The 20,375-nt window shown below is 48.6% G+C and overlaps 4 protein-coding genes across 4 annotated transcripts; 3 read left to right on the forward strand and 1 right to left on the reverse strand.

The window, feature by feature from the left end:
• Positions 1 to 200: 200 nt before the first annotated feature.
• RhiXN_08386 (cAMP-independent regulatory protein pac2) lies at positions 201 to 5,046 on the forward strand (the record flags this gene model as incomplete). Its single annotated transcript, XM_043328202.1, has 19 exons — positions 201 to 372; positions 431 to 517; positions 565 to 665; positions 717 to 872; positions 958 to 1,148; positions 1,200 to 1,413; positions 1,465 to 1,563; positions 1,626 to 1,732; positions 1,781 to 1,936; positions 2,015 to 2,142; positions 2,203 to 2,336; positions 3,440 to 3,693; positions 3,763 to 3,768; positions 3,822 to 3,864; positions 3,924 to 4,036; positions 4,087 to 4,225; positions 4,293 to 4,353; positions 4,419 to 4,567; positions 4,600 to 5,046. The coding sequence occupies 19 exons, from the start codon at positions 201 to 203 to the stop codon at positions 5,044 to 5,046; spliced, it is 2,757 nt and encodes a 918-aa protein (XP_043183587.1).
• A 5,039-nt stretch (positions 5,047 to 10,085) lies between these two features.
• Positions 10,086 to 14,268, reverse strand: RhiXN_08387 (2OG-Fe(II) oxygenase family protein; the record flags this gene model as incomplete). Its single annotated transcript, XM_043328203.1, has 8 exons — positions 10,086 to 10,465; positions 10,523 to 10,736; positions 10,792 to 10,909; positions 10,966 to 11,086; positions 13,321 to 13,638; positions 13,692 to 13,914; positions 13,969 to 14,051; positions 14,100 to 14,268. The coding sequence occupies 8 exons, from the start codon at positions 14,266 to 14,268 to the stop codon at positions 10,086 to 10,088; spliced, it is 1,626 nt and encodes a 541-aa protein (XP_043183588.1).
• Positions 14,269 to 14,845: 577 nt separating this feature from the next.
• Positions 14,846 to 15,970, forward strand: RhiXN_08388 (surfeit locus protein 4; the record flags this gene model as incomplete). The annotated part of the gene is made up of 6 exons (XM_043328204.1): positions 14,846 to 15,069; positions 15,119 to 15,173; positions 15,225 to 15,466; positions 15,524 to 15,766; positions 15,817 to 15,881; positions 15,933 to 15,970. The coding sequence occupies 6 exons, from the start codon at positions 14,846 to 14,848 to the stop codon at positions 15,968 to 15,970; spliced, it is 867 nt and encodes a 288-aa protein (XP_043183589.1).
• Positions 15,971 to 18,133: 2,163 nt separating this feature from the next.
• RhiXN_08389 (uncharacterized protein) lies at positions 18,134 to 20,357 on the forward strand (the record flags this gene model as incomplete). Its single annotated transcript, XM_043328205.1, has 17 exons — positions 18,134 to 18,230; positions 18,292 to 18,450; positions 18,508 to 18,611; positions 18,679 to 18,714; positions 18,778 to 18,826; positions 18,896 to 18,934; positions 19,000 to 19,133; positions 19,192 to 19,207; positions 19,265 to 19,301; positions 19,360 to 19,414; positions 19,470 to 19,477; positions 19,529 to 19,616; positions 19,677 to 19,790; positions 19,842 to 19,908; positions 19,966 to 19,976; positions 20,029 to 20,115; positions 20,178 to 20,357. The coding sequence occupies 17 exons, from the start codon at positions 18,134 to 18,136 to the stop codon at positions 20,355 to 20,357; spliced, it is 1,281 nt and encodes a 426-aa protein (XP_043183590.1).
• Between the last annotated feature and the right edge of the window lie 18 nt (positions 20,358 to 20,375).

A 20,375-nucleotide genomic window follows, 5' to 3' on the forward strand; every position in this document is an offset into this window, starting at 1 on the left:
GCTTCAGTGGATAAGCTTGCGTTGTTATTATTTATATTAAAAATGGGAGATACGGCCTTGTAGCTCTGGGCCCAGTCCAGTCGTCGTAGAGTCCAAGTCGTCGTAACGACCAAAAGGGAATATTATGTAACTAAATGAGGTAATATGAAATTAGATGAACAATTCTCGATTGTCCGTCGATCGAACCACAACAGCACTCGATGGATTTCGATCCAGATCACAACAGTCTCAACCACAGGAACGCGAAGAAGTACAACGAAGATGAAGACGGAGGGATAGACTCGCCAGTCGACGAGTCTCTCTACTCACTGTTCAATCTGCCCAAGAGTGCAACGGTAGAGGAAATTCGGGACAGATACAAATCACTCGCAGGTGAGAAATCAGTGTTCTTATTGCGTCTGATTATCCTAGAACAAACCTTGCAGTCTAGTCTCTCTTCACCCAGACAAAGTCCGTGATGAATCCCACAAGGAGACTATGGCTGCAAAATTCGCCCAGGTCAAACGAGCGTACGAAAGTATGTGCCATTATTTTTCTCTGTGTTCTGCCACTAAATTGTATCAGTCTTGACTGATCCTAGTAAACGAGCGATCTACGATTTGTTTGGTGAAGACGGCCTCAAAACCAAGTGGGATGTAGGATCGAAATATAAAACGGAGGAAGAAGTGAGATCTAATTCATTCGTGTTGTTTATCTCATTGAACACGCACGGGTAGTTACGAAATGAATACGCGCGCCTTGCGCGGGCAGCCAAACTCCATGATGCCGAAAATATTGTTCGCTCCCAAGGAGAACTCGTATGCGCAGTTAACGCTACTTCGCTGACAATCCCAGGATTGGGTTTAGAGGAGAAAGTTGCAGGGGTGACACAGGTTCAACTGGGGCTGAAGCACAAATTTGACGCAAGTCGGACCATTCCATCGCTAATGTTTCCAAACTAAGTATTATTTCCATCAGACGGACATTTCGGATCGCACCCGCTTCACGCTGACCAGCCGGCTATTATCCATGAGAGGCAGGGCTGGAGGAAATGTCTTTGGTACAGTTAAACACCAATTCTCACCCCGTCTCCAATTGGAAGCCACTTCTGGCTTACTGGAACCTCGTACGGTGGTTTCAAAAGCAACATTTGAAGTAAACGAAGCAACGTACGATGTATAATTGACAACGATACAAAGATACTAACACCGGCTAATTAGTACCCTACGAGCCGAATCAACGATCATCCTTGCCAACGCCTTGCAAGACGTTCCCCGGCTAACGATAACAGGCCAACGACTTCTCGACCCCACCCTCACCGGTGTAATAAGCTTCACCACCCCGACGCTTACCAGTCCCTCGGCCCTTGCCGTGTCCCTCTCATCAACCGGTGGTCTTGTCACTACGGTCGAGCTAAGCCCGGCTAAACTCCAGGTGAATGCGTTCTAGTCCAAGATCCTACCGATCACATTCTGATCACTCCAGGCACGTGAACAGTTGAGTGCAGAATATGGTGTTCGCGTAGGTGGTAAGGAGGGAGTTTTGCTGAGTGCGAGCGCCGCAACGGGCCTGAACCAAGGTGGAGTAAGTTGTTCTCTGCGTTCCGATTTCGTCATACCTCATCACTCTGGGATTCCACCCATTAGCTAGGCATGGTAGTTGAAGTCAACGGAACTGCCAAACTTGCCGAAGCCACGACCGTGCGAGTTGGAGTGGGCGCCGCTCTTCCGGGGGGCATATCCCTCAAAATCTAGTACGCGGTGGAAGCATTGGTCATATTTGCCTGCTGATCATTGCGTAGCCTAAACCGTCTCGGCCAACGCATCATTATACCGATCCAGCTTTCTCGTGAATTTGACTTGAACCTGGCGCTGTATACGGCAGTCATTCCGTCTATTTCCGCCGTGCTAGTCAATCAATACATTCTAAGGCCCCAACGCCAAAAACGAGCCAAGGGGTACGTGCGATGATCAGAATCGAATTCTACCCACCTGCGGAACTATTAATAATTTAAGCTGATCTTTTATTTTTGCAGACGAATTGATGCATTACGAGAACGACAGTCCGAGATGTTGGAAGAGGATCGGAAGCAGGCCGAACACTATATAGAATCTATACGGGAACAAGTGAAGCGTAAAATAGAGACCGAAAAGGGCTCGGACGGTGACTCGCCATCTTCCGCTCCTTAGATACCAAAGTTTATCTCACGCCTTGGCACCGCAGGGTTAATCATATCAGAAGCACATTACGGCCCCGCGAAATCTATCGACGACAAAAACAAGACAATTGATGTTTCAGCACCTCTCCAATTGCTGGTTAATAGTAGTCAGCTCGTTATCCCTGGAGGTCGATCAAAGGTGCGTTACCGCCGGGCGGGTCAGGGTACTGCACACAAACATCCCGCGCGCATCAAACGAAAAATGTTAACGGACACTTTGCGATCATATAGGCTGGCCTACTTGGATTTTACGACCCCTGTCTGGGTGAACGCAAATCTCTACAAGTGAAATACACGTTCCGGTCACGGTTGCACCAAGTAACGGTTGAGGATCGGGCGCCCGTCGAATTGCCACTACGCGGTGTGTGAGCTACTAGAGGCTCAGAGGAGCGTGAACTGACCCTGATAGCATTAGCTCACGCGATTGAGTAAAGCGAACATGCATCCTCCGCCCAGCACAGGACTCTTAATTAGTTCGGATATACCACGGACGAAAATTACACTTTGCTGTATCATTGATCGTGACAAAGAATGGGCGGTGACGGATAAGATTCTAGCATGTGGTGTGTAAACGGTTGTTGAGGAAACCCAGATATGGGGCTGCGCCGTATTGTGGGAGTTGGAGTCTAATGGGTATGATTAGGGGGGTTTGTAATAGCGATGAATGACGTGCGACTGCTGGTGGCACAGAAAGTTATGTTGCCGCACGTGGTGACTCGCCAATCTTGAGTATAGAAGTGTAAACCTTGAACTGGCGACGCGGTAGCGCCACGGATCGGGGGCGCAGCTTGTTATGGAGATAGCGTGGACAGCGTGTAGGCCAGGAGGTTGGCTTTTTTTTATTATCAGTATTATTAGAGTGGGATTACGGGTCGAACCCTGAAATCGAGTTCGCGCATAACGCCGGGTGCCTAGTGGACGGATACACGACAGAAGAAGAGATACAGCGAGATGGGATGCATTGGGTACTAGACCACGGGTGATGCCGAGAGGAGATGATGATGTGTGGGGGAGGGGGGGAAAGGCTATATGGGCCGACATGACCGGCCGGGAGCGCGAATGAGAGGGAGAGACGATCGGCTGTTTGGCCAAAAGGAAGTGTGGAATGGTTCAGACTGGAGAAATTTGGCTTTACCGTTATGTAACTGTACCCCGGATCTGGATAGACGGTACCAAGGGGGCGTCCCTTGGAATCTCTGGACGGTATATGATCTCTATCTCCCCAGACTGGTGCGTATATAGACCGGTCCCTCGCAGCAGACTGATCGTGGTCCCACATACCTGACTTTTGCGATGCAGGCCCAACAGGCGACTTGCACCAACGTACATATCCGCACTACTGCCGACGCACACCGCATATTCCATGCCACCCTCCTCGGCATCTATCCCTCTATAACCCGTCGTCTCGACATCGAGGAGCGCCGCCTCGTCAAGCCCGGCGCCTGTTTTGTCTGGGAGGAGCGCGGGCCCGATGCAGAGGCAACCGGAATGGGCATGTGAGTTGGTCCTGTACATATCCTTGCTTTGCTGTCATACTGACAGCCACCCCCCTTCTCCGCCGGTAGCGAACGGTAAGCGCACAGCAGATAGGTGTAATTGACACGGCCATTGACGAACCACACAGCTGGACCGATGGATTGCGATGGGGCCCCAGCCGAGTTCGTGATGTAAGTGATGTGCAAGCGCATATGGCTGACGTTGGTCTGACAATTACCCCATCAATTAGGACTTTTTATTCTACCACCAACGAGACACCGAGGCCGACGATGAAGACCGGAACGAGGGCGGTGACGGCGGCAGAGCGCCTCCGGCCAAATGGTTGAAAAAGTTTGCTCGGAGGTGCGTAATTTGGCCAGGCTCTCTCCTCCCACTGACCTCATTGCCAGCAGGAGGAAATCCGACAGCCCACACCACCATCACCACCACCAGCAACAACACCACCACTCTTCCCCCGTCTCTCCCCGTCTCGCGGCCCCAGGTGCCATCGACAGGACATCAGACAGGGAGAATGATCGATTGATCAAGCAGGTACGAGCTCGCTGATGACCCTCGCCCCCTGTTCTAGTTCTCACATTCCTTGCTCTTGCTCCCCCAGACCTACTCTGTCTTTGCCACCATCCCTGGCGGCGGCAGGCAGCAGAGAAAGTGGCATATTAGTACGTACATCCACCTCACATCTTGACTCCCCCCGATTCTAACCATCATCATCTTTGGGTCGCAGCTGCCTACTTTACCCAAGGTACCATCGAGTTCCTCAGGACCGTCGACCAAATACCCGAGCTCGCGCCTGTGCACCCACCTCCCGGGACGTATCGAAGTGCTCGAGCAACTGGAGCCAAGAAGAATCACGAACATATTCCCCCGCCCACGGTGACTATGCACTCGGCCACCATCCTCGCCAGCTCGAATCACAGCCGCTCCATTGGTCGCCATATCTCATTCCACCCGCGGCCGTTGCTTCGACGTCTTCTCACCGGTCCCCATCGACCCACGACTATCCGTCGCCGGAACCGATACGAGAACTTCCCCATCCCTTGTCCCCGATAGAAGTACGACCCGCTTCTGGTCCCCATCAACACTACCCTCCGCCGACTCCGACATCCGTGCGTTCCAGCATATCACCGTTCACCCGTTCGTTGCCCCTCCCTCGACAGGGAACTAATCCCGCGCTTGAAGATGTACACCTCCCGCCGCTGAGCGTATCGCCATTTCCGTACGCCCAGCGCAACGCTACAGACGACAAACAACTCGACGCCCTGTTGCGCCGATTCATGATCCCAGGGACTCGGCCGAACCCAAACCTAAACCCAGATTCGGACACTGACTCGGACATGCAGCTCCAACAATAATTCCCGGCCCCTCCTCTCCTCTCCCATAGATGTTTTCACGAGCCCTCGATGCCATGTATGGTCTAAAAAAATTGTTAGGGCTCTGAGCAGGATTCGGACAGATTTCACAGCTTTCCTTCTTTCGGCCCTACGCTCCCTTGTTTATTTTCTTGGTTGTTCGCCCTTTCTTTTTTTTTCTTTCTCTCTCTTTTCCTCTCTCTTTCTTTTACCCGTGTGCTTTTGTTTATGTCCATACCACTCTCTTCTCTGGGTTTCTCCTCTCTGTACTACCACTTTTATCAAATGTACGTCTTTTCTTCGGGGCGTTATTCCCTCATAAAGCTTTGGGTTGCCGGTCAATTTTTATTCGCGTGCGTAAACAACGATCGTCGGCCCTGAGGACGCCACCAAAGGTAAACTCCCCAAGGGCCTAGGCTTCCACCTTGACCACGGCTTATTTGTGAATATTCAATATTGGTCTATCTTTCTTCCAGTATATATATATCCCGGCTTTGTTGCGCACTGAAATGAATGCTTCTGCCGTCTCTTAGACTCAGCCTATACTTGGCCTAGTATTCCACGCTCGTAATAATGTAGTCATTTCATACCCCCCAACGTCAACCTCGAGATTGAGTTGAAAGGGTTCTAAGCGTTTATGATTGTATACCCAACCTCCGCATCGTCTTGGTATCACCGCACGAATCGAGGGGACACTCGTTTGTAAAACAAAAGGATGTTTGATTCAGATGCACTCGGAAATTAAAAGAGGGGGTAGTGATCTACTAAACGAAAAGGCAAAGGCTAACCTAAACCCATTCGCTTGTCCCTTGCTGGCTTGGCTTTTTTTCACGTTCCAACGGCCCATCATGGAGTTTGCTTCATTCTCGGGCGTTCGGCGGTCAGTCGGACCAGACGGACTAGAAGCCAAGGGAACTGAATGGATCCAAGGTGGTGCCGTATCAGAATCCTGTGTTCTGAACACAAACTCGAGTTCTGGAGCTGGCCGATTTAGGGCAGTGGGATTGGATTGGATTGGAGTACCCAGCTTGCCGATGGCATATGTGTTTGCACTGGTCGTCTAGGATGGTCGGACCCCATACGGTGCTTGCCGGCCGGCCGAAGACGCAAGGGATGGACGTGCGGTGTGCGTAAAGTGGGAAAGTGGGAGAGATAACCTTTATGATGGCGTGTGGGTGGATTTCACTAGCCTAATACCCCGGTAGACATGGGTCCCAGCTGTTACCAACGCACATGGCAAAAGGCGTTTGCCGTATGATCATGACGATGAACATGCGCATGGGAGAGACCTAAATAGATACCGTCATGATCATCAGTTCAACTGAGTTGGTCGCAGCGAGGGACATTGCCTGATTCTGATTCTTTAAGCTACTGTGCTCGACCTCGACGCAACCCGTCAAAATCTGGCTTGGTTCCCTCTCCCCAAACAAAGCTTTCACACCGCGTGATCAGTTCTCCACACACACCCCATCACAAGGCCCTCCCCCATCTCCCACTCTTCGTAGCTTCGTGGAGAACCATGCCCTGGCAGTGTAAATGTATGTATGTGCGTGTTGTCCCTTTTTGTCGTCCCTGGAAGGGGGGATATCGAGCATGAGCGTGAGTAGGTAAATCCTGTACTCCGACCAAGGAGAGCTGTGTTGCCCACTTCGGCTTCGTCCGTCGATCTCTGTCACACTGTCGGGAAGTAACCTTGAGGAGGGGGGGACTTGCTCCTCCGTTTTGCGACTTCTTGGTTTCCCTCACGACACCCACATGGGGAAAGATCATCCTTGTTTTTTTGTCCCTTTGAGCTGTGCGCGTGCGTATGTATATGCGGTACGTTGGTACCACTCCTCGGAGGGTTCGTAGCACCACCCAAGCAAGGGGGCCGAGGCCTCGCCGGATGGACTTCGGTGTACGCGCGCGCGCGCTCACTCGGAAATGCGGAACGGGCGGATGGGGCGGAACGAGAGGTCACGATTCGATCCCAATAATCGCAGATGCGGTGATGGCCATTGGGGGGGAGGATCCACAAGTGAGCTGGCGGCTAACGGACGGATGGTTACAATTTCGGGGGTGCGTCGCGTGGGGAGACTTGACGCTCGGCTCGAGACTCCCCCGTTTGCGCCATGTGGGAGTTACAGTATTGGAAAGGGGAAAGGGTCAAGAAACTGAAAGTGACTTTGATTGCTAACGTGAGTGTGTGTGTGGTTACTGGTCTGGGGTACCAGAACAGGGTAGCATTAGTCTCTACGGTCACGAGTCCTCGTCGAATGTTTGGATTTGGCATAGACACAGAGGGGCGAGATCCTTGGTCCGTGCTTCTTCACTGCATCTACGACTTCGCTAATAGTGTTTGACCAAATGGTTTTACCAGTACTAGGAATAAGCGTTGTCACGAGGCCTTGTTTGTGCGCGTGCTCCCAAGTCCCCATCCAGGGGCACATGTGATGACATTGGTACGTGGCCCCAGAAGTCGTCCAGCTCTCGGGTGTTCATATTCGTAGCAAGAGGTGTATGTATCTCCCAGATGAATTCGATGATCACATTCCGGTTACGGAAAGATGTTCGACGACAGAGTACAGAAGAAGCACCGATTGTCAATGGGTACCCAAGCAACGACATGCCGTACAAGCCATATCCTCCGAGGTTGAACATCAAGAACAGGCCAAGTACTCCGGACCCGGCGGCGATAGCCATTTTGGCCAAGTAAACCAGTTAGCCGAGCGCTAGGTCCAAGAGAGCCACCAAGGGCCACTCGGCGCAAAATGTCGTAAAGGCGAGTTGATGTCACAAGGAGTAGTCGAGGTATGTGGACAAACATCCATAGCAATGGCCGGACCGAACGCGGGTATACACGTAATTAAAAAAATTGTTCTGATAGGTCTTGAAACCTGGGGGAATTTTCTAGAGGGGTAATGCGACTATGTTCCAGTGGTACTCTTGCCGTCAACATACCATATCTGGATTCTACACCCCATCGAGGGACTAAAATGGTGAGAATTGTGGGGATGTGGCTGGAAGAGGTTCAAATTCCTGTATTCGGCGTGTGATTAACGGAGAATCTGAACCTGTTGTCCACGTCAAGTCAGCGACCGTCGAGGATCACTGGATGTGGTGGACAAAAAACATCACCGGGAACAGGTTTTGTAGGACAAGATTGGTGGAGCGGCGAAATCTCGGCGCCCAGCCAGCCAAAAAAACCAAGACGTTTTGTGAAGGAAGGAGTCGATAGGTACGTCGAGGTTGTCAGATTGGCTCGGCGAAAGTTCGGTGAGGTCCTTGGTAGTGCTTCCGATGCCCCAGTCTTTCGCAAGGGGCAGATTAATGTGGTGATTGTTGGCTTGCGCGAGTTTTGCAAGCGTAAAGAACAACGGTTGTATTCCTTCCGATCCATGGGCCTATGGATTGGAACAAATTGAACTTGATGACTTCGGATTTTCTTTTCCTCCGATCCCGGTCCATGGGGACATATCATCCACACAATGTCGCAATGTTCTGATTTTCTTCATGGGGTACAGGATAGGCCGAATGGACTCACATGCAAGGGAAACATGTCTGATATCAGAGCGGGTATGTCTAAATTCGAAACATTCATCATGTTGCACAAGGAACCGTTGATTCGAACAAATGATGCTTGGGCTGACCCTACGAAAGTTTATCGGCATTCGATGCCGCTTATTCACCTGGTACTGAATAGTAGTAACTTCGTGAGACTGTGCCGCAATGAACACGTACCTTGTGTCAGTTACCGCCGAGGTTGGAGTTTGTAATGGCTTGAGCGGGCGATCAACAAGATTAGACTTTACAGCTCGATTTGGTTAGGCACTGATTAACTTTTGAGTGATCAAATTCAATCCCACACGAAGAATCTAACTTTTTGGCTCCATGTCACAGAGTTTGGAGGCGCATTCAGATAATCAACCGCAAATACTATGACATGGTTTCGCCAAAAATTACAGACCCCATTGATAACAACGACAACAACTTGACTAAGAGTGCTTAGGGTGGACGTGCGATTTGCATAATCTGGTTTATTGCGTTATCTGATAATTTGAGTATTGGGGTGTTGCCGTTGAGTCTTGGGCTTACCTCACTTTCTCGCTACAACATCCGGCGAATGGTTTGGATTGCCTCTAACCTATGGAACCGTCCTCTTGGCATCTCTCCGTATCACCAGACCTGACAAGAGCATGTCAGCACAGTAAGTGAGCGAGACATTCAGTGGGAAGGCTGAGCTAACTGGGTGTTGAAATCAATATACCAAACCACGCAAGCACATGCACGTACAGTCATTTACCCAGTCTCCATCCCCCATCGCATTGAACGCCTGTTGCGGTGAGTACCGGAGTGTGATTTGTTGCAGTTGACGTTATAACCCGGGTAACAAACGCGAATTGCTCATCCTTTGGTTCTTGTGACTGCCTCCAAACCCTCACCCGATGGATTCGTCGTTTGTCCTTGTCTGTCCATCCATGCACGGCTCTGACTCAAAACATATGACTCATGGATCTTTGCACTCTTATGTACTGCTTTGACGGCCCACGTATCAGGAGTCTCAGACAGGCTGTTGGCCGTCAGATACGTGGAACCTCCAGCGCATCGCTCAGCGCCATCAACATAATTCTGGCTTACTCGCTCCATGGCTGACGTTTCACTCTGAACGCAAGTGTGACTGCCCCACACTATTGAACGCACACGTTTATCCACCTCTTACACACACGATACGACATCAACCACACGTTGCAACCAAGTCTGTTCGCACATTCCTATCTGTTTTGCATCGCTTGTCAGGGTTTGTACACGGTCGGCACTCTGCGCGATCCCGGGCCCCGGTCTATATTTCTCACCGCCCCTCTCTCGAGATAAGGGGAGGGGTTAATTATACTCAGGGGTTGTGCCGATCTCAAAAATAACACCCAGCATCCTCACATTGCCAGTACAGGATTGGATCATTGGATTTCAGCTAGACGTGGCTAGATCAGTGTCGATGGACGCGATTATCGCATGGAACCAAGTTTCGGAATGATTCCGCCGGCCATCTGCATCACGATTTCATTTCATTGGATACATTGGGCTATCTCGTGTTCATTCGGTAGCCTCTTCGACGGGTCATCCAGGCACGCTTCAAACATGAGGTCCGTGCGTACGGTGAGTTTCGTTCCCTTTTTAACGTCCTCACCGCTGTGCACCATTCCCCTTTCAAATATTAATGCCCGTCCGACCCTCGGCTCTATGTCGACAAATTTGCGAAGTGGTATACCTGGTTGGACCTTGCGCCTATCAGGCCCGTCTATACTTCCTGTCTTCCAAAACCTGGTGGCGCCTCCTTTGATGTCTTCTGCTGATCCGTTGAGGTAAAGTTGTAAAGTATAGTAAGAAGTTTGTTTCCCATCGGGGGTGGAGTATATGCCGTCGCAGTGCCTGTGGAAGAATTGACCTTTGATAACATAGAACTATGAGCGGGTACGCATATATTTGGGTTGTTGTTGCTTACCTGGCCCATATTTCAGAAACCTAAGCCTTTCGTTCAGCCCCACCAACTGGGCGGGAGGCTCTGTAGACATTTGGAGAGTGTATTTATGCATATCAGAATGCTCTATCTGCCCAATATCCTTCAGGTAGGGCTTCAGTTTTTCATATATCTCGTTTGCCAACTCTTCATTGTCGTATAAGATACGACTCGAGTTGCGGTAAGAGGTATCTACGATCTACGAGGAGTGTCTTTCAGCTCGAGAAAGGGGCTGTGCGTGTCTTTGCACAAACCTGTGCATTCGCCGCAATGTTGACAGCAGCTGCTTCCCACTCCTTCTCTGACTCTACCTTTGCTACGAATCGGGCACAGTCTTCAGGGGTAAACAAGTTGTCGATAACCATGGCAAACCTGTTTGGAAGACCGCATTAATCATATAGTCTGTAACCCGTAATAGAGAGCCTCACTTTTGCTCATACTCAGGCAGCCCCAACTTGACAAAGTCAAGTCGATGCGCTATGACCGGGAGTGGCGCATCTAGGTTTCCAGTATCATGTTGGGGTGGCTCTGGTATGAGCGGTTCTTCCTCTGTGAACAAATTCGGGAGTATGGAACGAATTTTGAGAGCGCCATTTGTCTAGGGAACTAGATGATGGTGCGCTCCACTACTGGTAACCGTAGTTATATGTGGCATGACAACAGCAACGTGTAGGCGACGTTGCAAGTACGCTAAGTGACTCGGATGGCATAGCATAGCCACAACAAAATGGGATTGGTTGCTCCACAGGGTTGAGCATCGCCCCAGGATCGGTCCCGATAACTTTTTCTAGAATTATCAATCTGCCCAGCACACAATACATTATGTATTGCGTGTTTAAGTGGCTATTAGCCACTATGTACCACAGTGATACTATTGGTCAGCCGTCTAAGTAGGGTGGTATACTTACCATTATGTTTTTCAAAAAGGCATCCCAACATTTTTCCTTGTGAAACTCTGGGCCTTTTACTCATAGGAAGGTTTAATTTGCCGCCCGCTCACGTTCACGTTACCTACTGCACAAACTATTCTTTTAATTTGAGGTCCTAATACCAACCTATCTCGAACTAACACCACATGGAAACTCGATAGTAAAGCAAATCAAAGATTGTGTCGCATTGCTATGGCAAATCGGACCGAGTGGCGAGGCAATTCGTACGGTATTTCACTCAATTAAATTGGCTTTTAGAACATCCTTCCCTGCAGATCATTGCAACTGTAAACCAGAAGAGGCAATCTGGAACACTTGGGCTAGGTGTCGGTTAACTTGCTACCTTTGAGAGGAAACCATAGATAGGGTTACCTGGCCTACGATTCACAAGAAACCACGACGGTGATAACAGTTTCGACTGATGGATAGTTATTATAGCTTCCAGAAATCCATAAATTAACCCTGGTGCTCTGTTCACTCGCAAAGGGTCTGAGAGGCTGATCCGCATTTCGAGTAACTATAAGGCTATGCGGATATTTTGGGAATATATCACACGAAGGTTTGGGTTTGGTATAATGCGCTTAGTTACCACCGGCAGGTTGTCCAATTATAGCCAATTGGGTTTACCACTTTTTTCACAATCATCGACTTATTATGTGTATTATTGATTCGCCGAGTGTAGTGGTTCGCATGATCAAATCCGTTTCATTTGCGCATCCCGGAGTTGCGGTACTAATGATTCTCGACATTCCTCTAATTAGGAGAGCACTATGCCAGCGCCTACAGAAAGGCTAGGCTCAGGGCTCCTAGTGTCTCCCCATAGCTATTGATATTTAAGCTTCTTCTGAGGCTGTCCGAACTTGGCAAGTGCCCTAGGCAATAGTGCCGGGCCTAACAGATACGAGGTAACGTCTAATATCATATACGCAATAATTTGGGCCAGGCCATGCTCTCGTTAGCCCCGCATGTGTATATCTTTTCCTATGTTTCACTTGTCATCCATGAGGGACATGTGAAGACTTTCACGGGACTTGCGGGCAATGGATTTATGGATTATCCTCGATGTACATCTTTGCCACGCGAGCAAAACCGGAAGTATCAATATAGCGTCTGGAACCCATCAGGAGCTCAATAGTCAAAGACACCACCTGGGTCGGCTTATCCCTTAACGCAATTCCCATGTCCAGTTCATCAACTCTTTGTCCACGGGGTCAGGAGATCCGATGCATGTGAGTTAGAATTGGGGTGATGAATGAGCTATGCTAGACAAACCATACACAGGTAAGTGGAAGACAATACTACGGACGTCTTTCGAATGCTTCGACGATGCACAGTTGGTATGTAGCAAATATTCCCACAGCAGAATCCTACCCCAGATTCCTTAGCTAAGCTCTCAAGTCCTTCGCCAGGAGCTATCACACCCCATTCTGTCAAGAATCGGATTGCGATCATCTAGCTCTATTCCCTCATCTTAGACACGTGTGCACTGGGGGCTGCTTTGATTTTATCATGATTTTGGTCTCGATTAACCTTTTTTACACTGAGCTTCGGTCCCTGTCCTATACAATACCCATGATGGCGATGAAGATCCCATGAGACCAATGTCTTTGAAACCTCGGGAACGCTTACTCCGCAACACCATACACACCGACCTAACCTACTTCTATAAAGTGTAAACGCATGGATAGCGTGACTCCTTTCATTAATTGATGTGATAACCCACTGAACCTGGCAAGCGCTCAGCTGTAGATTTGGCTTTTCAGCGCACACCCTAAGCCTGTTTTGATCTGTGATGAGTAGTGTATAACAACTGAATGCTATCTTCGTCCATTCATTCAAATGCAATGTTATCACCTTCCACAACTTCAGCCCCTTCGTGAATGACTTCGTACATCAGTTCTGCTCGAATCGTGTATTTCTCACCACCGCTGAAGACGTCTTGCCCACTGTGTAACAGCCCGGCCTGTTCAAATACAAGGGCTCGCCCAAGTTTAGGTTGGACGTCTACGTAGGGTGCACGCTCTCCGCTCGAACACGGGGAACCCCAGAAACGAGTTGATCCGCCTTGGTCAGGAGAGACGTCGTTCAAGTACAATTGGAGTGTATAGTAAGAGATGCGGCCGGATCCGGGGTCATGATAGTTTCCGTCGCAATGTTTCCTGAAGTACTGACCTATCTATTTTTTCAGGTGGCCGCGCATACAAAATAATAATCTTAAAACCTACCGGGTGAATACTTCAAAAACCTTAATCGTTCATTAAACCCTATCATCATTGCGGGTGGATCAGTCAAGTAAGTTACCCCATTGGCAAATTGGGCATGGAGAGGTGAAGTTTGGAGGCGTTCGATAGATGAAAGGTAGGGTTTAACTCGGGTGAAGAGCTCGGATGCGAGGGTAGAAGAGTCAAAGATGATTCGAGATGAGTTACGAAACTTTGTGGATTTATTCTAATTGACTTGCGGTATTAAGTATATTTGGAGTTGCGACGAGTACAAAGCCACTTGCCGATTTTCCAGAACTGACGTAGGTCCCACTGTGAGTCGCTTGAGACCATGTATGCTCCGTTTCCGCGGCACGAAGGAACCTTTGACAGTCTTGAGCAGAAAATAGATTGTCGATCACTATCGCAAACCTTTGAATTTCATGTTTGTTAATATGGCGGAAGATAAACCATTAATTGCGTCGTGTGCGACCCACTTGTTCCGATACTCGGGTAGCCCCAGTTTGCCAAAATCGAGACGGGTTACGTCCGGGGTGGCTACGCTATTATTGCTTGGCGTCGAGCTGGGTGGAGAAGACATTGTCGATGGCGGAACTTGGATACAAAGGGCGGGCTGGTATATTTTAGGTAGGTGTTTTATGTGTTTGGCAGTTCGGTGACTCGGGTGCGTATCTGACTCAGTTAGCACAGCCAGCCAGGTAAATCATGATTATGTAGCAGATCGTCATGCCATATGTGATGTACAAGCACTAATAATACACTCCACTTTTTAATTGTTATCTTGAACCACAGTGCCGCAATAGCACGGTAAAGGCCATTTGGTTGCACTAAATGGGCGCTAACCGATCAGAGAAGCTCATTATGTAATCTTGGGTGTTATGATACGTGTCATTCAGGCTCTTGACCACGCATCCATTTTGTAGCTCGCGTCGAAACTCGCCTACATCCGCCTCCCGCGCCTGGCAACTTATTTCGATTTGCCCGGGTATAAGCTCGGTTTTGTGTGCTTTCTAAACTCAACTACACCACCACCACCTGTGAGTTGCCTGAAACAAGTGTTAGTGTGTAGGTGTGCCGATGCTGATAGATATGAGAGCAGAGACCATCCAATGTCCAACCGAATCAACATTAACCGACCTGCCCCTGGGCCGTCGTACATGCCCGACACGAGCTCTTCGATGCGCTCCAGCTCACACGACAACGACACAGTATCGAAAATACGTGAAATCGGGGGCAAAATAGAGGACACAATCGATATATATTCCCAACCACTTCGTCCTCAGTTGCCTGCGATTGGTCGCTTTTTAATTGTTGTAACTTTCTTGGAGGATGCGTTGCGGATTATGACTCAGTGGGGTGATCAGGTCTGGTACCTGCAAAAGTGAGTCGAAGAAACAAGAGTGCAAAACAAGGATCTAAACGATTTGCAGACACCGTGGCTTCCCTTGGGGAATTAGCCATTTCTTCCTTATCTTTAACATCATTGTAAGTCAATTATATTACCCCCAAGTGCATTTGAGACTAAGTGATTTGCAGACCATGATTGCAGGGTCCGGAGCGATCATTGCACGACGCTACTCTGAAATTGCTGTTGCGGGATTGTTAGGCGTAGTGATCATCCAAGGATTTGGTTATGGTCTTATCTTTGACCTCAACTTTTTCCTCCGCAACCTCTCCGTCATCGGTGGTCTCATCATGGTCTTCAGTGATACCATGCAATCGTCCAAGAAACGATTCGCCGGACTTCCATCTCTGAGTGAAAATGACAGGCGCATGTAGTACGTGTCTTTCTTTTTGACCATGTGCTCGAAAATTAACTCGGGGCCTTCGATCAGCTTCCAATTGGCCGGCCGTGTGCTCCTGATCTTCCTTTTCATCGGATTCGCGCTCAGTGGTGAATGGACCACTGCTCGCGCAATTGTGTCTTGCTTGGGTCTTGTGGCAGGTGGAATGGTTGCAGTTGGCTTCAAGGCCAAGTGGTCCGCAAGCTTCTTGGTCATTCTTCTCTCAGTTTTCAACGTGTTCATCAACAACTGGTGGAGTGTCCACGCCGCGCACCCTCAACGTGATTTCTTAAAGTGCGTAGTTTGCTTTTGCTCGATTCTATCAATTCCTGACCGCGTTACAGGTACGACTTTTTCCAGACCTTGTCGATCGTTGGTGGTTTATTGCTGCTCGTCAACATGGGACCTGGTACGCCATAGTCCTTTATTCACTATAACATTTACTAAGTGGTTTCTGTAGGCGGCATGTCTATTGATGAAAAGAAGAAGAACTACTAAATAGCAAGATTGAGATGGGGTTATTAGGTTATGCATCTACACACTTGGCATGGATGCTTTGTACATTGGCGGATCAAAATAAACGCTTTTCTTCGTTCTTGCTTTCGTATTGAGTCCGATCAAATCACATTAGCCATAGCTTCGCATTCTGGTACAGACATCGATGGTATATAGCACAAGACAGCAGGGCCGAGTGGCAGTCCAAAAAAAAATCAAGTCAGGTAGATTCTTCTTAGTGCATTTTACTTGTGAATAGTAATATGGTCTCCTATCTTGGCGCTAAAGCTGATATGCTATAGGTCACTTGTTAATTTTAGCTACGCGTTCGTAATGTTTCAGACCTACACGGCCGTTGATGTTGAGGTACAAGAATTTAGGGATAATAGTGATGCGTTTGTGGTCTTTATCAGACGTGTTGTTAGTTGTTTTTATGATATGCGACAACAGAAGCCTAACGTACAGCGCATTGAGAATGGCATGGTGGCTATGGGTGGTGGTGGTAAGAGTGGAACAGTGAGACGTGCCTGTTGCTGTGCGTATGCCAAGACTATTTCCACGTGGCCATTAAGCGCTTGTGATCACCCTCAACCAAGTTGAGCACGTATAAGACTACGAGCTCAGCTCCTCCCATTGGTAGCACGGAAGTGATCAGGTTGTGTATGTTTGTTTAATTCGACTACTTCGCTTACTTGGAATATTTGAATATTTATAGGGCCTATACTCAACAATAACCTGCCAGCTTAGGCTTGAGATATTTATATAATCGGGTGATTATGACTTGGTCTGGGCATTGTAGTCAAAAGGCTACCAGTTCTGTAAGAACCGCTAGACCCGGATAGGTATATTCGTTTGTTCGTGTCCCTGGCGGTCCGTTCTAAGTCTAACGTGCTAGGCAAAAAGTCCAATTTGTCAAAATTGGAAATCTTTTGGGCCAAGATGCTATGATCGACATTTGCCGGCGGTTTTCGACACATAGGGCCAAGCTGTTCAGGTAGGTTTCGGAGTACTCACCAACAATATTCACCGGTTAATTAGCAAACACAAACCTGAAGATCGAGATCACCAAGAAAGCAGGACCACAACCACGACTAAATGACGGGGATGGTCAGGTGGTAGCAGCTTGATAGAATTCTCAGATAAGTTCTTCGTTTGTGGAATCGGAGTAAAAAGCTCGAAGGTAACTTGGTTCTAACCCTTCGAAAGTGAAAACAAACTAGTCTTTATTGTACATGTGTACGTGAGGAATCTATCAAAGCAAATTCCTGTGTACTTTTGGATGATCCGCGACACAGAAGCCTCACGATGGAGTTGGGGTCTGGACACACTGAATTGTCGTAGCCTAAACAACAACCAAAATTGTTACTCCAATCTTACAATATGCGATCAACAGGGTGGGCGATACTCCCTCAATGTCCAGGGGCAAGCCAAATTTCAGAATGTATTGTCAGATTTCGGGGAACTCCGTCATTTCTGAAACCACAGCCGATGAACGAGTTCAGATTGCTTTGAACAGCTGAACCAAAGCTCAATCCACGCCAATCTTTCCAGGGGCTCGCTTAGTTCGTATGTCCACTCAAGATCGCCGTCTACACTCGAGTTCACACGAGTATTGCCAGATCTGAAGAGCCACGAGGGGTGCCACATTATCTAATCATTGCGCCAAGCGGCTTGGTCCATGCACTCGAGATTGACACTTTGCTGGTGACCTCGATGGCCCTGCGCCTCGCTTCTTGTCAAATGGGTAGCTGCATCCAATCCCGCATTTGAGAACCCAAGGGGGGGTGGGCGAATCTTCGGACATTGTCGCGCGTATCGATATCGTGGTCGAAGCCTCTATATCATGATTAGACGAATTATAGTCCAATAGGAAAAAGTGCCGGTCCTGGATGGAAATTGATTCTATTATAGGCAATGCCCTCGACTTACGAGGTACCTACTTGCCTCGCTAGTTCCTCGGACAAACTCGCTCTTCGTTCCCAAATGGACGTATCTCTTGTCTCCTAACGGCCAATGCTCCGTTCGCGCCGTCTATGAACGGAGAAATCGAAACAAATTGCCAGAGGGTTGGGGAGAGAATAAAAATCGACGTCCGAGCCCTAGGCCGGGAATCCATAGTGCAGTGCTGAAGAATCGCAGACTGTAACCTCCAGTACAGTGTGCACCATGCTCGTTTCTCTTCTCGGACTCGTTACTGTCAGCGGAATCGGTGTCAATGCCCTCGATGTGGGGGTTGCCAAACTGCCCGTCTTGGGGTACAATAGTACGTTACGCTGTATCCATTTTGCGTTAGAGCGATTTCTTATGCCACTGCGGCCCAAAAGCGTGGAATTTTTATCAGTGCGACATCAGCGAGAAACTCATTGTCGAAACTGCAACTTTGATGAGAAAGTTTGGGCTTCAGGCTGCGGGGTACAATTATGTGAACATCGATGACTGTTGGTCCCTCAAGAACCGGAGCAAAACTGGGGAATTAGTTGCAGGTAGAATTTATCATTGATGCATGGATTAAGGATGCAATTGACTTTGTAACTTGTCAGACCCCGTCAAATTCCCTAGTGGGATCAAGAACCTTACCGATACCCTTCATAAAATGGGGTTCAAGGCCGGCATATACAGCGATGCCGGTTGGTTCACATGCGGTGTATGTCGTGACCTCACTAGCATACTCGCTTGGGTATACGCTTACCACTTCTTCCTTACGTCCACAGGGCTTCCCTGGATCTTACTCTTACGAGCTAAAGCAAGTTTGTCATACCCTTTCACCAATGTGCGTCTGATCTTTCATTTTATGCAACAGGGACGCGCAGACGTTTTCGGATTGGGGTATTGACTATCTCAAGTACGATAATTGTGCCAGTAAGTAGGCCGGTCCAGGCTACGACATATTTGGGCTTAGGCCAACTAACTGGATTTTCCTTTTCAAAGTTCCATATGATAGCATCACTCGCCAGGGTGTTTATGGTCGTGAGTGTCTCCACACCTTTATGGGGCGGCGTAGAGTTTATTGGTTGATCGGGGAAACCAATTAGGCTATACCCCTATGCGCGATGCACTTATTGCTGTGGCTAAGAAAGCCAAAAAGATACCAATAGTCTTTTCCCTATGCGAGTGGGGTTGGAATCAAGTTTGGGTTTGGGGGAAAGAAGTCGGCCAGAGTTGGAGGGTAAGTGTTGATGCTAGTCAAATGTATTGGTTCCCCGTTTATTCTAAACCATTTTTAGACTACCGGTGATATTGGTATGTTCGTTCGGTTCGCTCGTGACTTGAGTTTATGACGGCTCATCGTGTGCATAGCCCCCACATGGCCCAGTCTGGCTCATATTATCAATTTGTGAGTTGTGATCGCCCTCGGACTATTTAATACTAGAACCCTAACGATGCTCGCGTAGCAATTCATTTATTACGTCGTCAACCGATTACTACGGCCGCAATGACCTTGATATGGTTAGTATCTCACACAGAGTATCGACAGCCAAATCTAACCCTTCACTTATTGTAGCTTCAAATGTTGGTGCATCTAGCCGCTTGATGTTCTCGAACTTACTTAGCTTTGGGTAGTGGGAATGGAAACCTCACTTATGAAGAAAAGAAATCCCATTGGACCGCATGGGCACTCATGAAGTCGCCCCTGTTCATTGGGACCAACGTAAGTTAATCCCGAATCCCGATCGCAGCAAAGCTCCAATTTTTTTTGTCTTTGTTTAAGCTTTCGGCAATTACTCCCGACACACTGAGTATCTTGACCAACCGTGAGATATTGGCGATCAACCAGGACCCAGTATACGGGGAGAGCATTTCACCCTTCCGCTGGGGACTCAACGTAGGTGATTATAACCGGTTAGAATCCAAACATTGACTGTATGCGTGATAGCCTGATTGGTCCTTCAACGCGACTCATCCAGCTCAGTACTGGTCCGGGCGTAGTCAGAATGGAACAGGTACGACACCAATTTTTGACACACGCCTCCAGTCATACTGATTAGTATTGTTCTTAGTCGTCATGATGGTCAGTTTTTCGAACCACTTCCCATTAGAGAAGTCTAACCGAGTGCTTCTAGCTCAACACACTCGACGAACCAGCTGAAATGAGCTTCAACCTGACTGAGTCTCCGTGGATTCGTGCTGGACGCAAGTACTCGATTCGAGTGAGTCAAATTGGCCGGTTATATGCAGGGTTTTTCTAAGCAGCAAACTCAATCTTACTTAGGATTTGTGGTCACACACCAACAATGGTACCGCGGTTCGTAACATTACACGTACCGTTCCTGCGCATGGCGTCTTGGCTTTACTTCTTAAGGATGCGGGGAACGAACCAGCAGGATTATACCCGGAATGCAGTGTCTGGTGGCAATGCACAGACAAGAACGGAACTCGTGTCGGAGGTTAATGGTACTTTCATTTACAA

Source organism: Rhizoctonia solani, chromosome 10 (assembly GCF_016906535.1).
Source record: "Rhizoctonia solani chromosome 10, complete sequence".
Taxonomy (NCBI): Eukaryota; Fungi; Basidiomycota; class Agaricomycetes; order Cantharellales; family Ceratobasidiaceae; genus Rhizoctonia; species Rhizoctonia solani.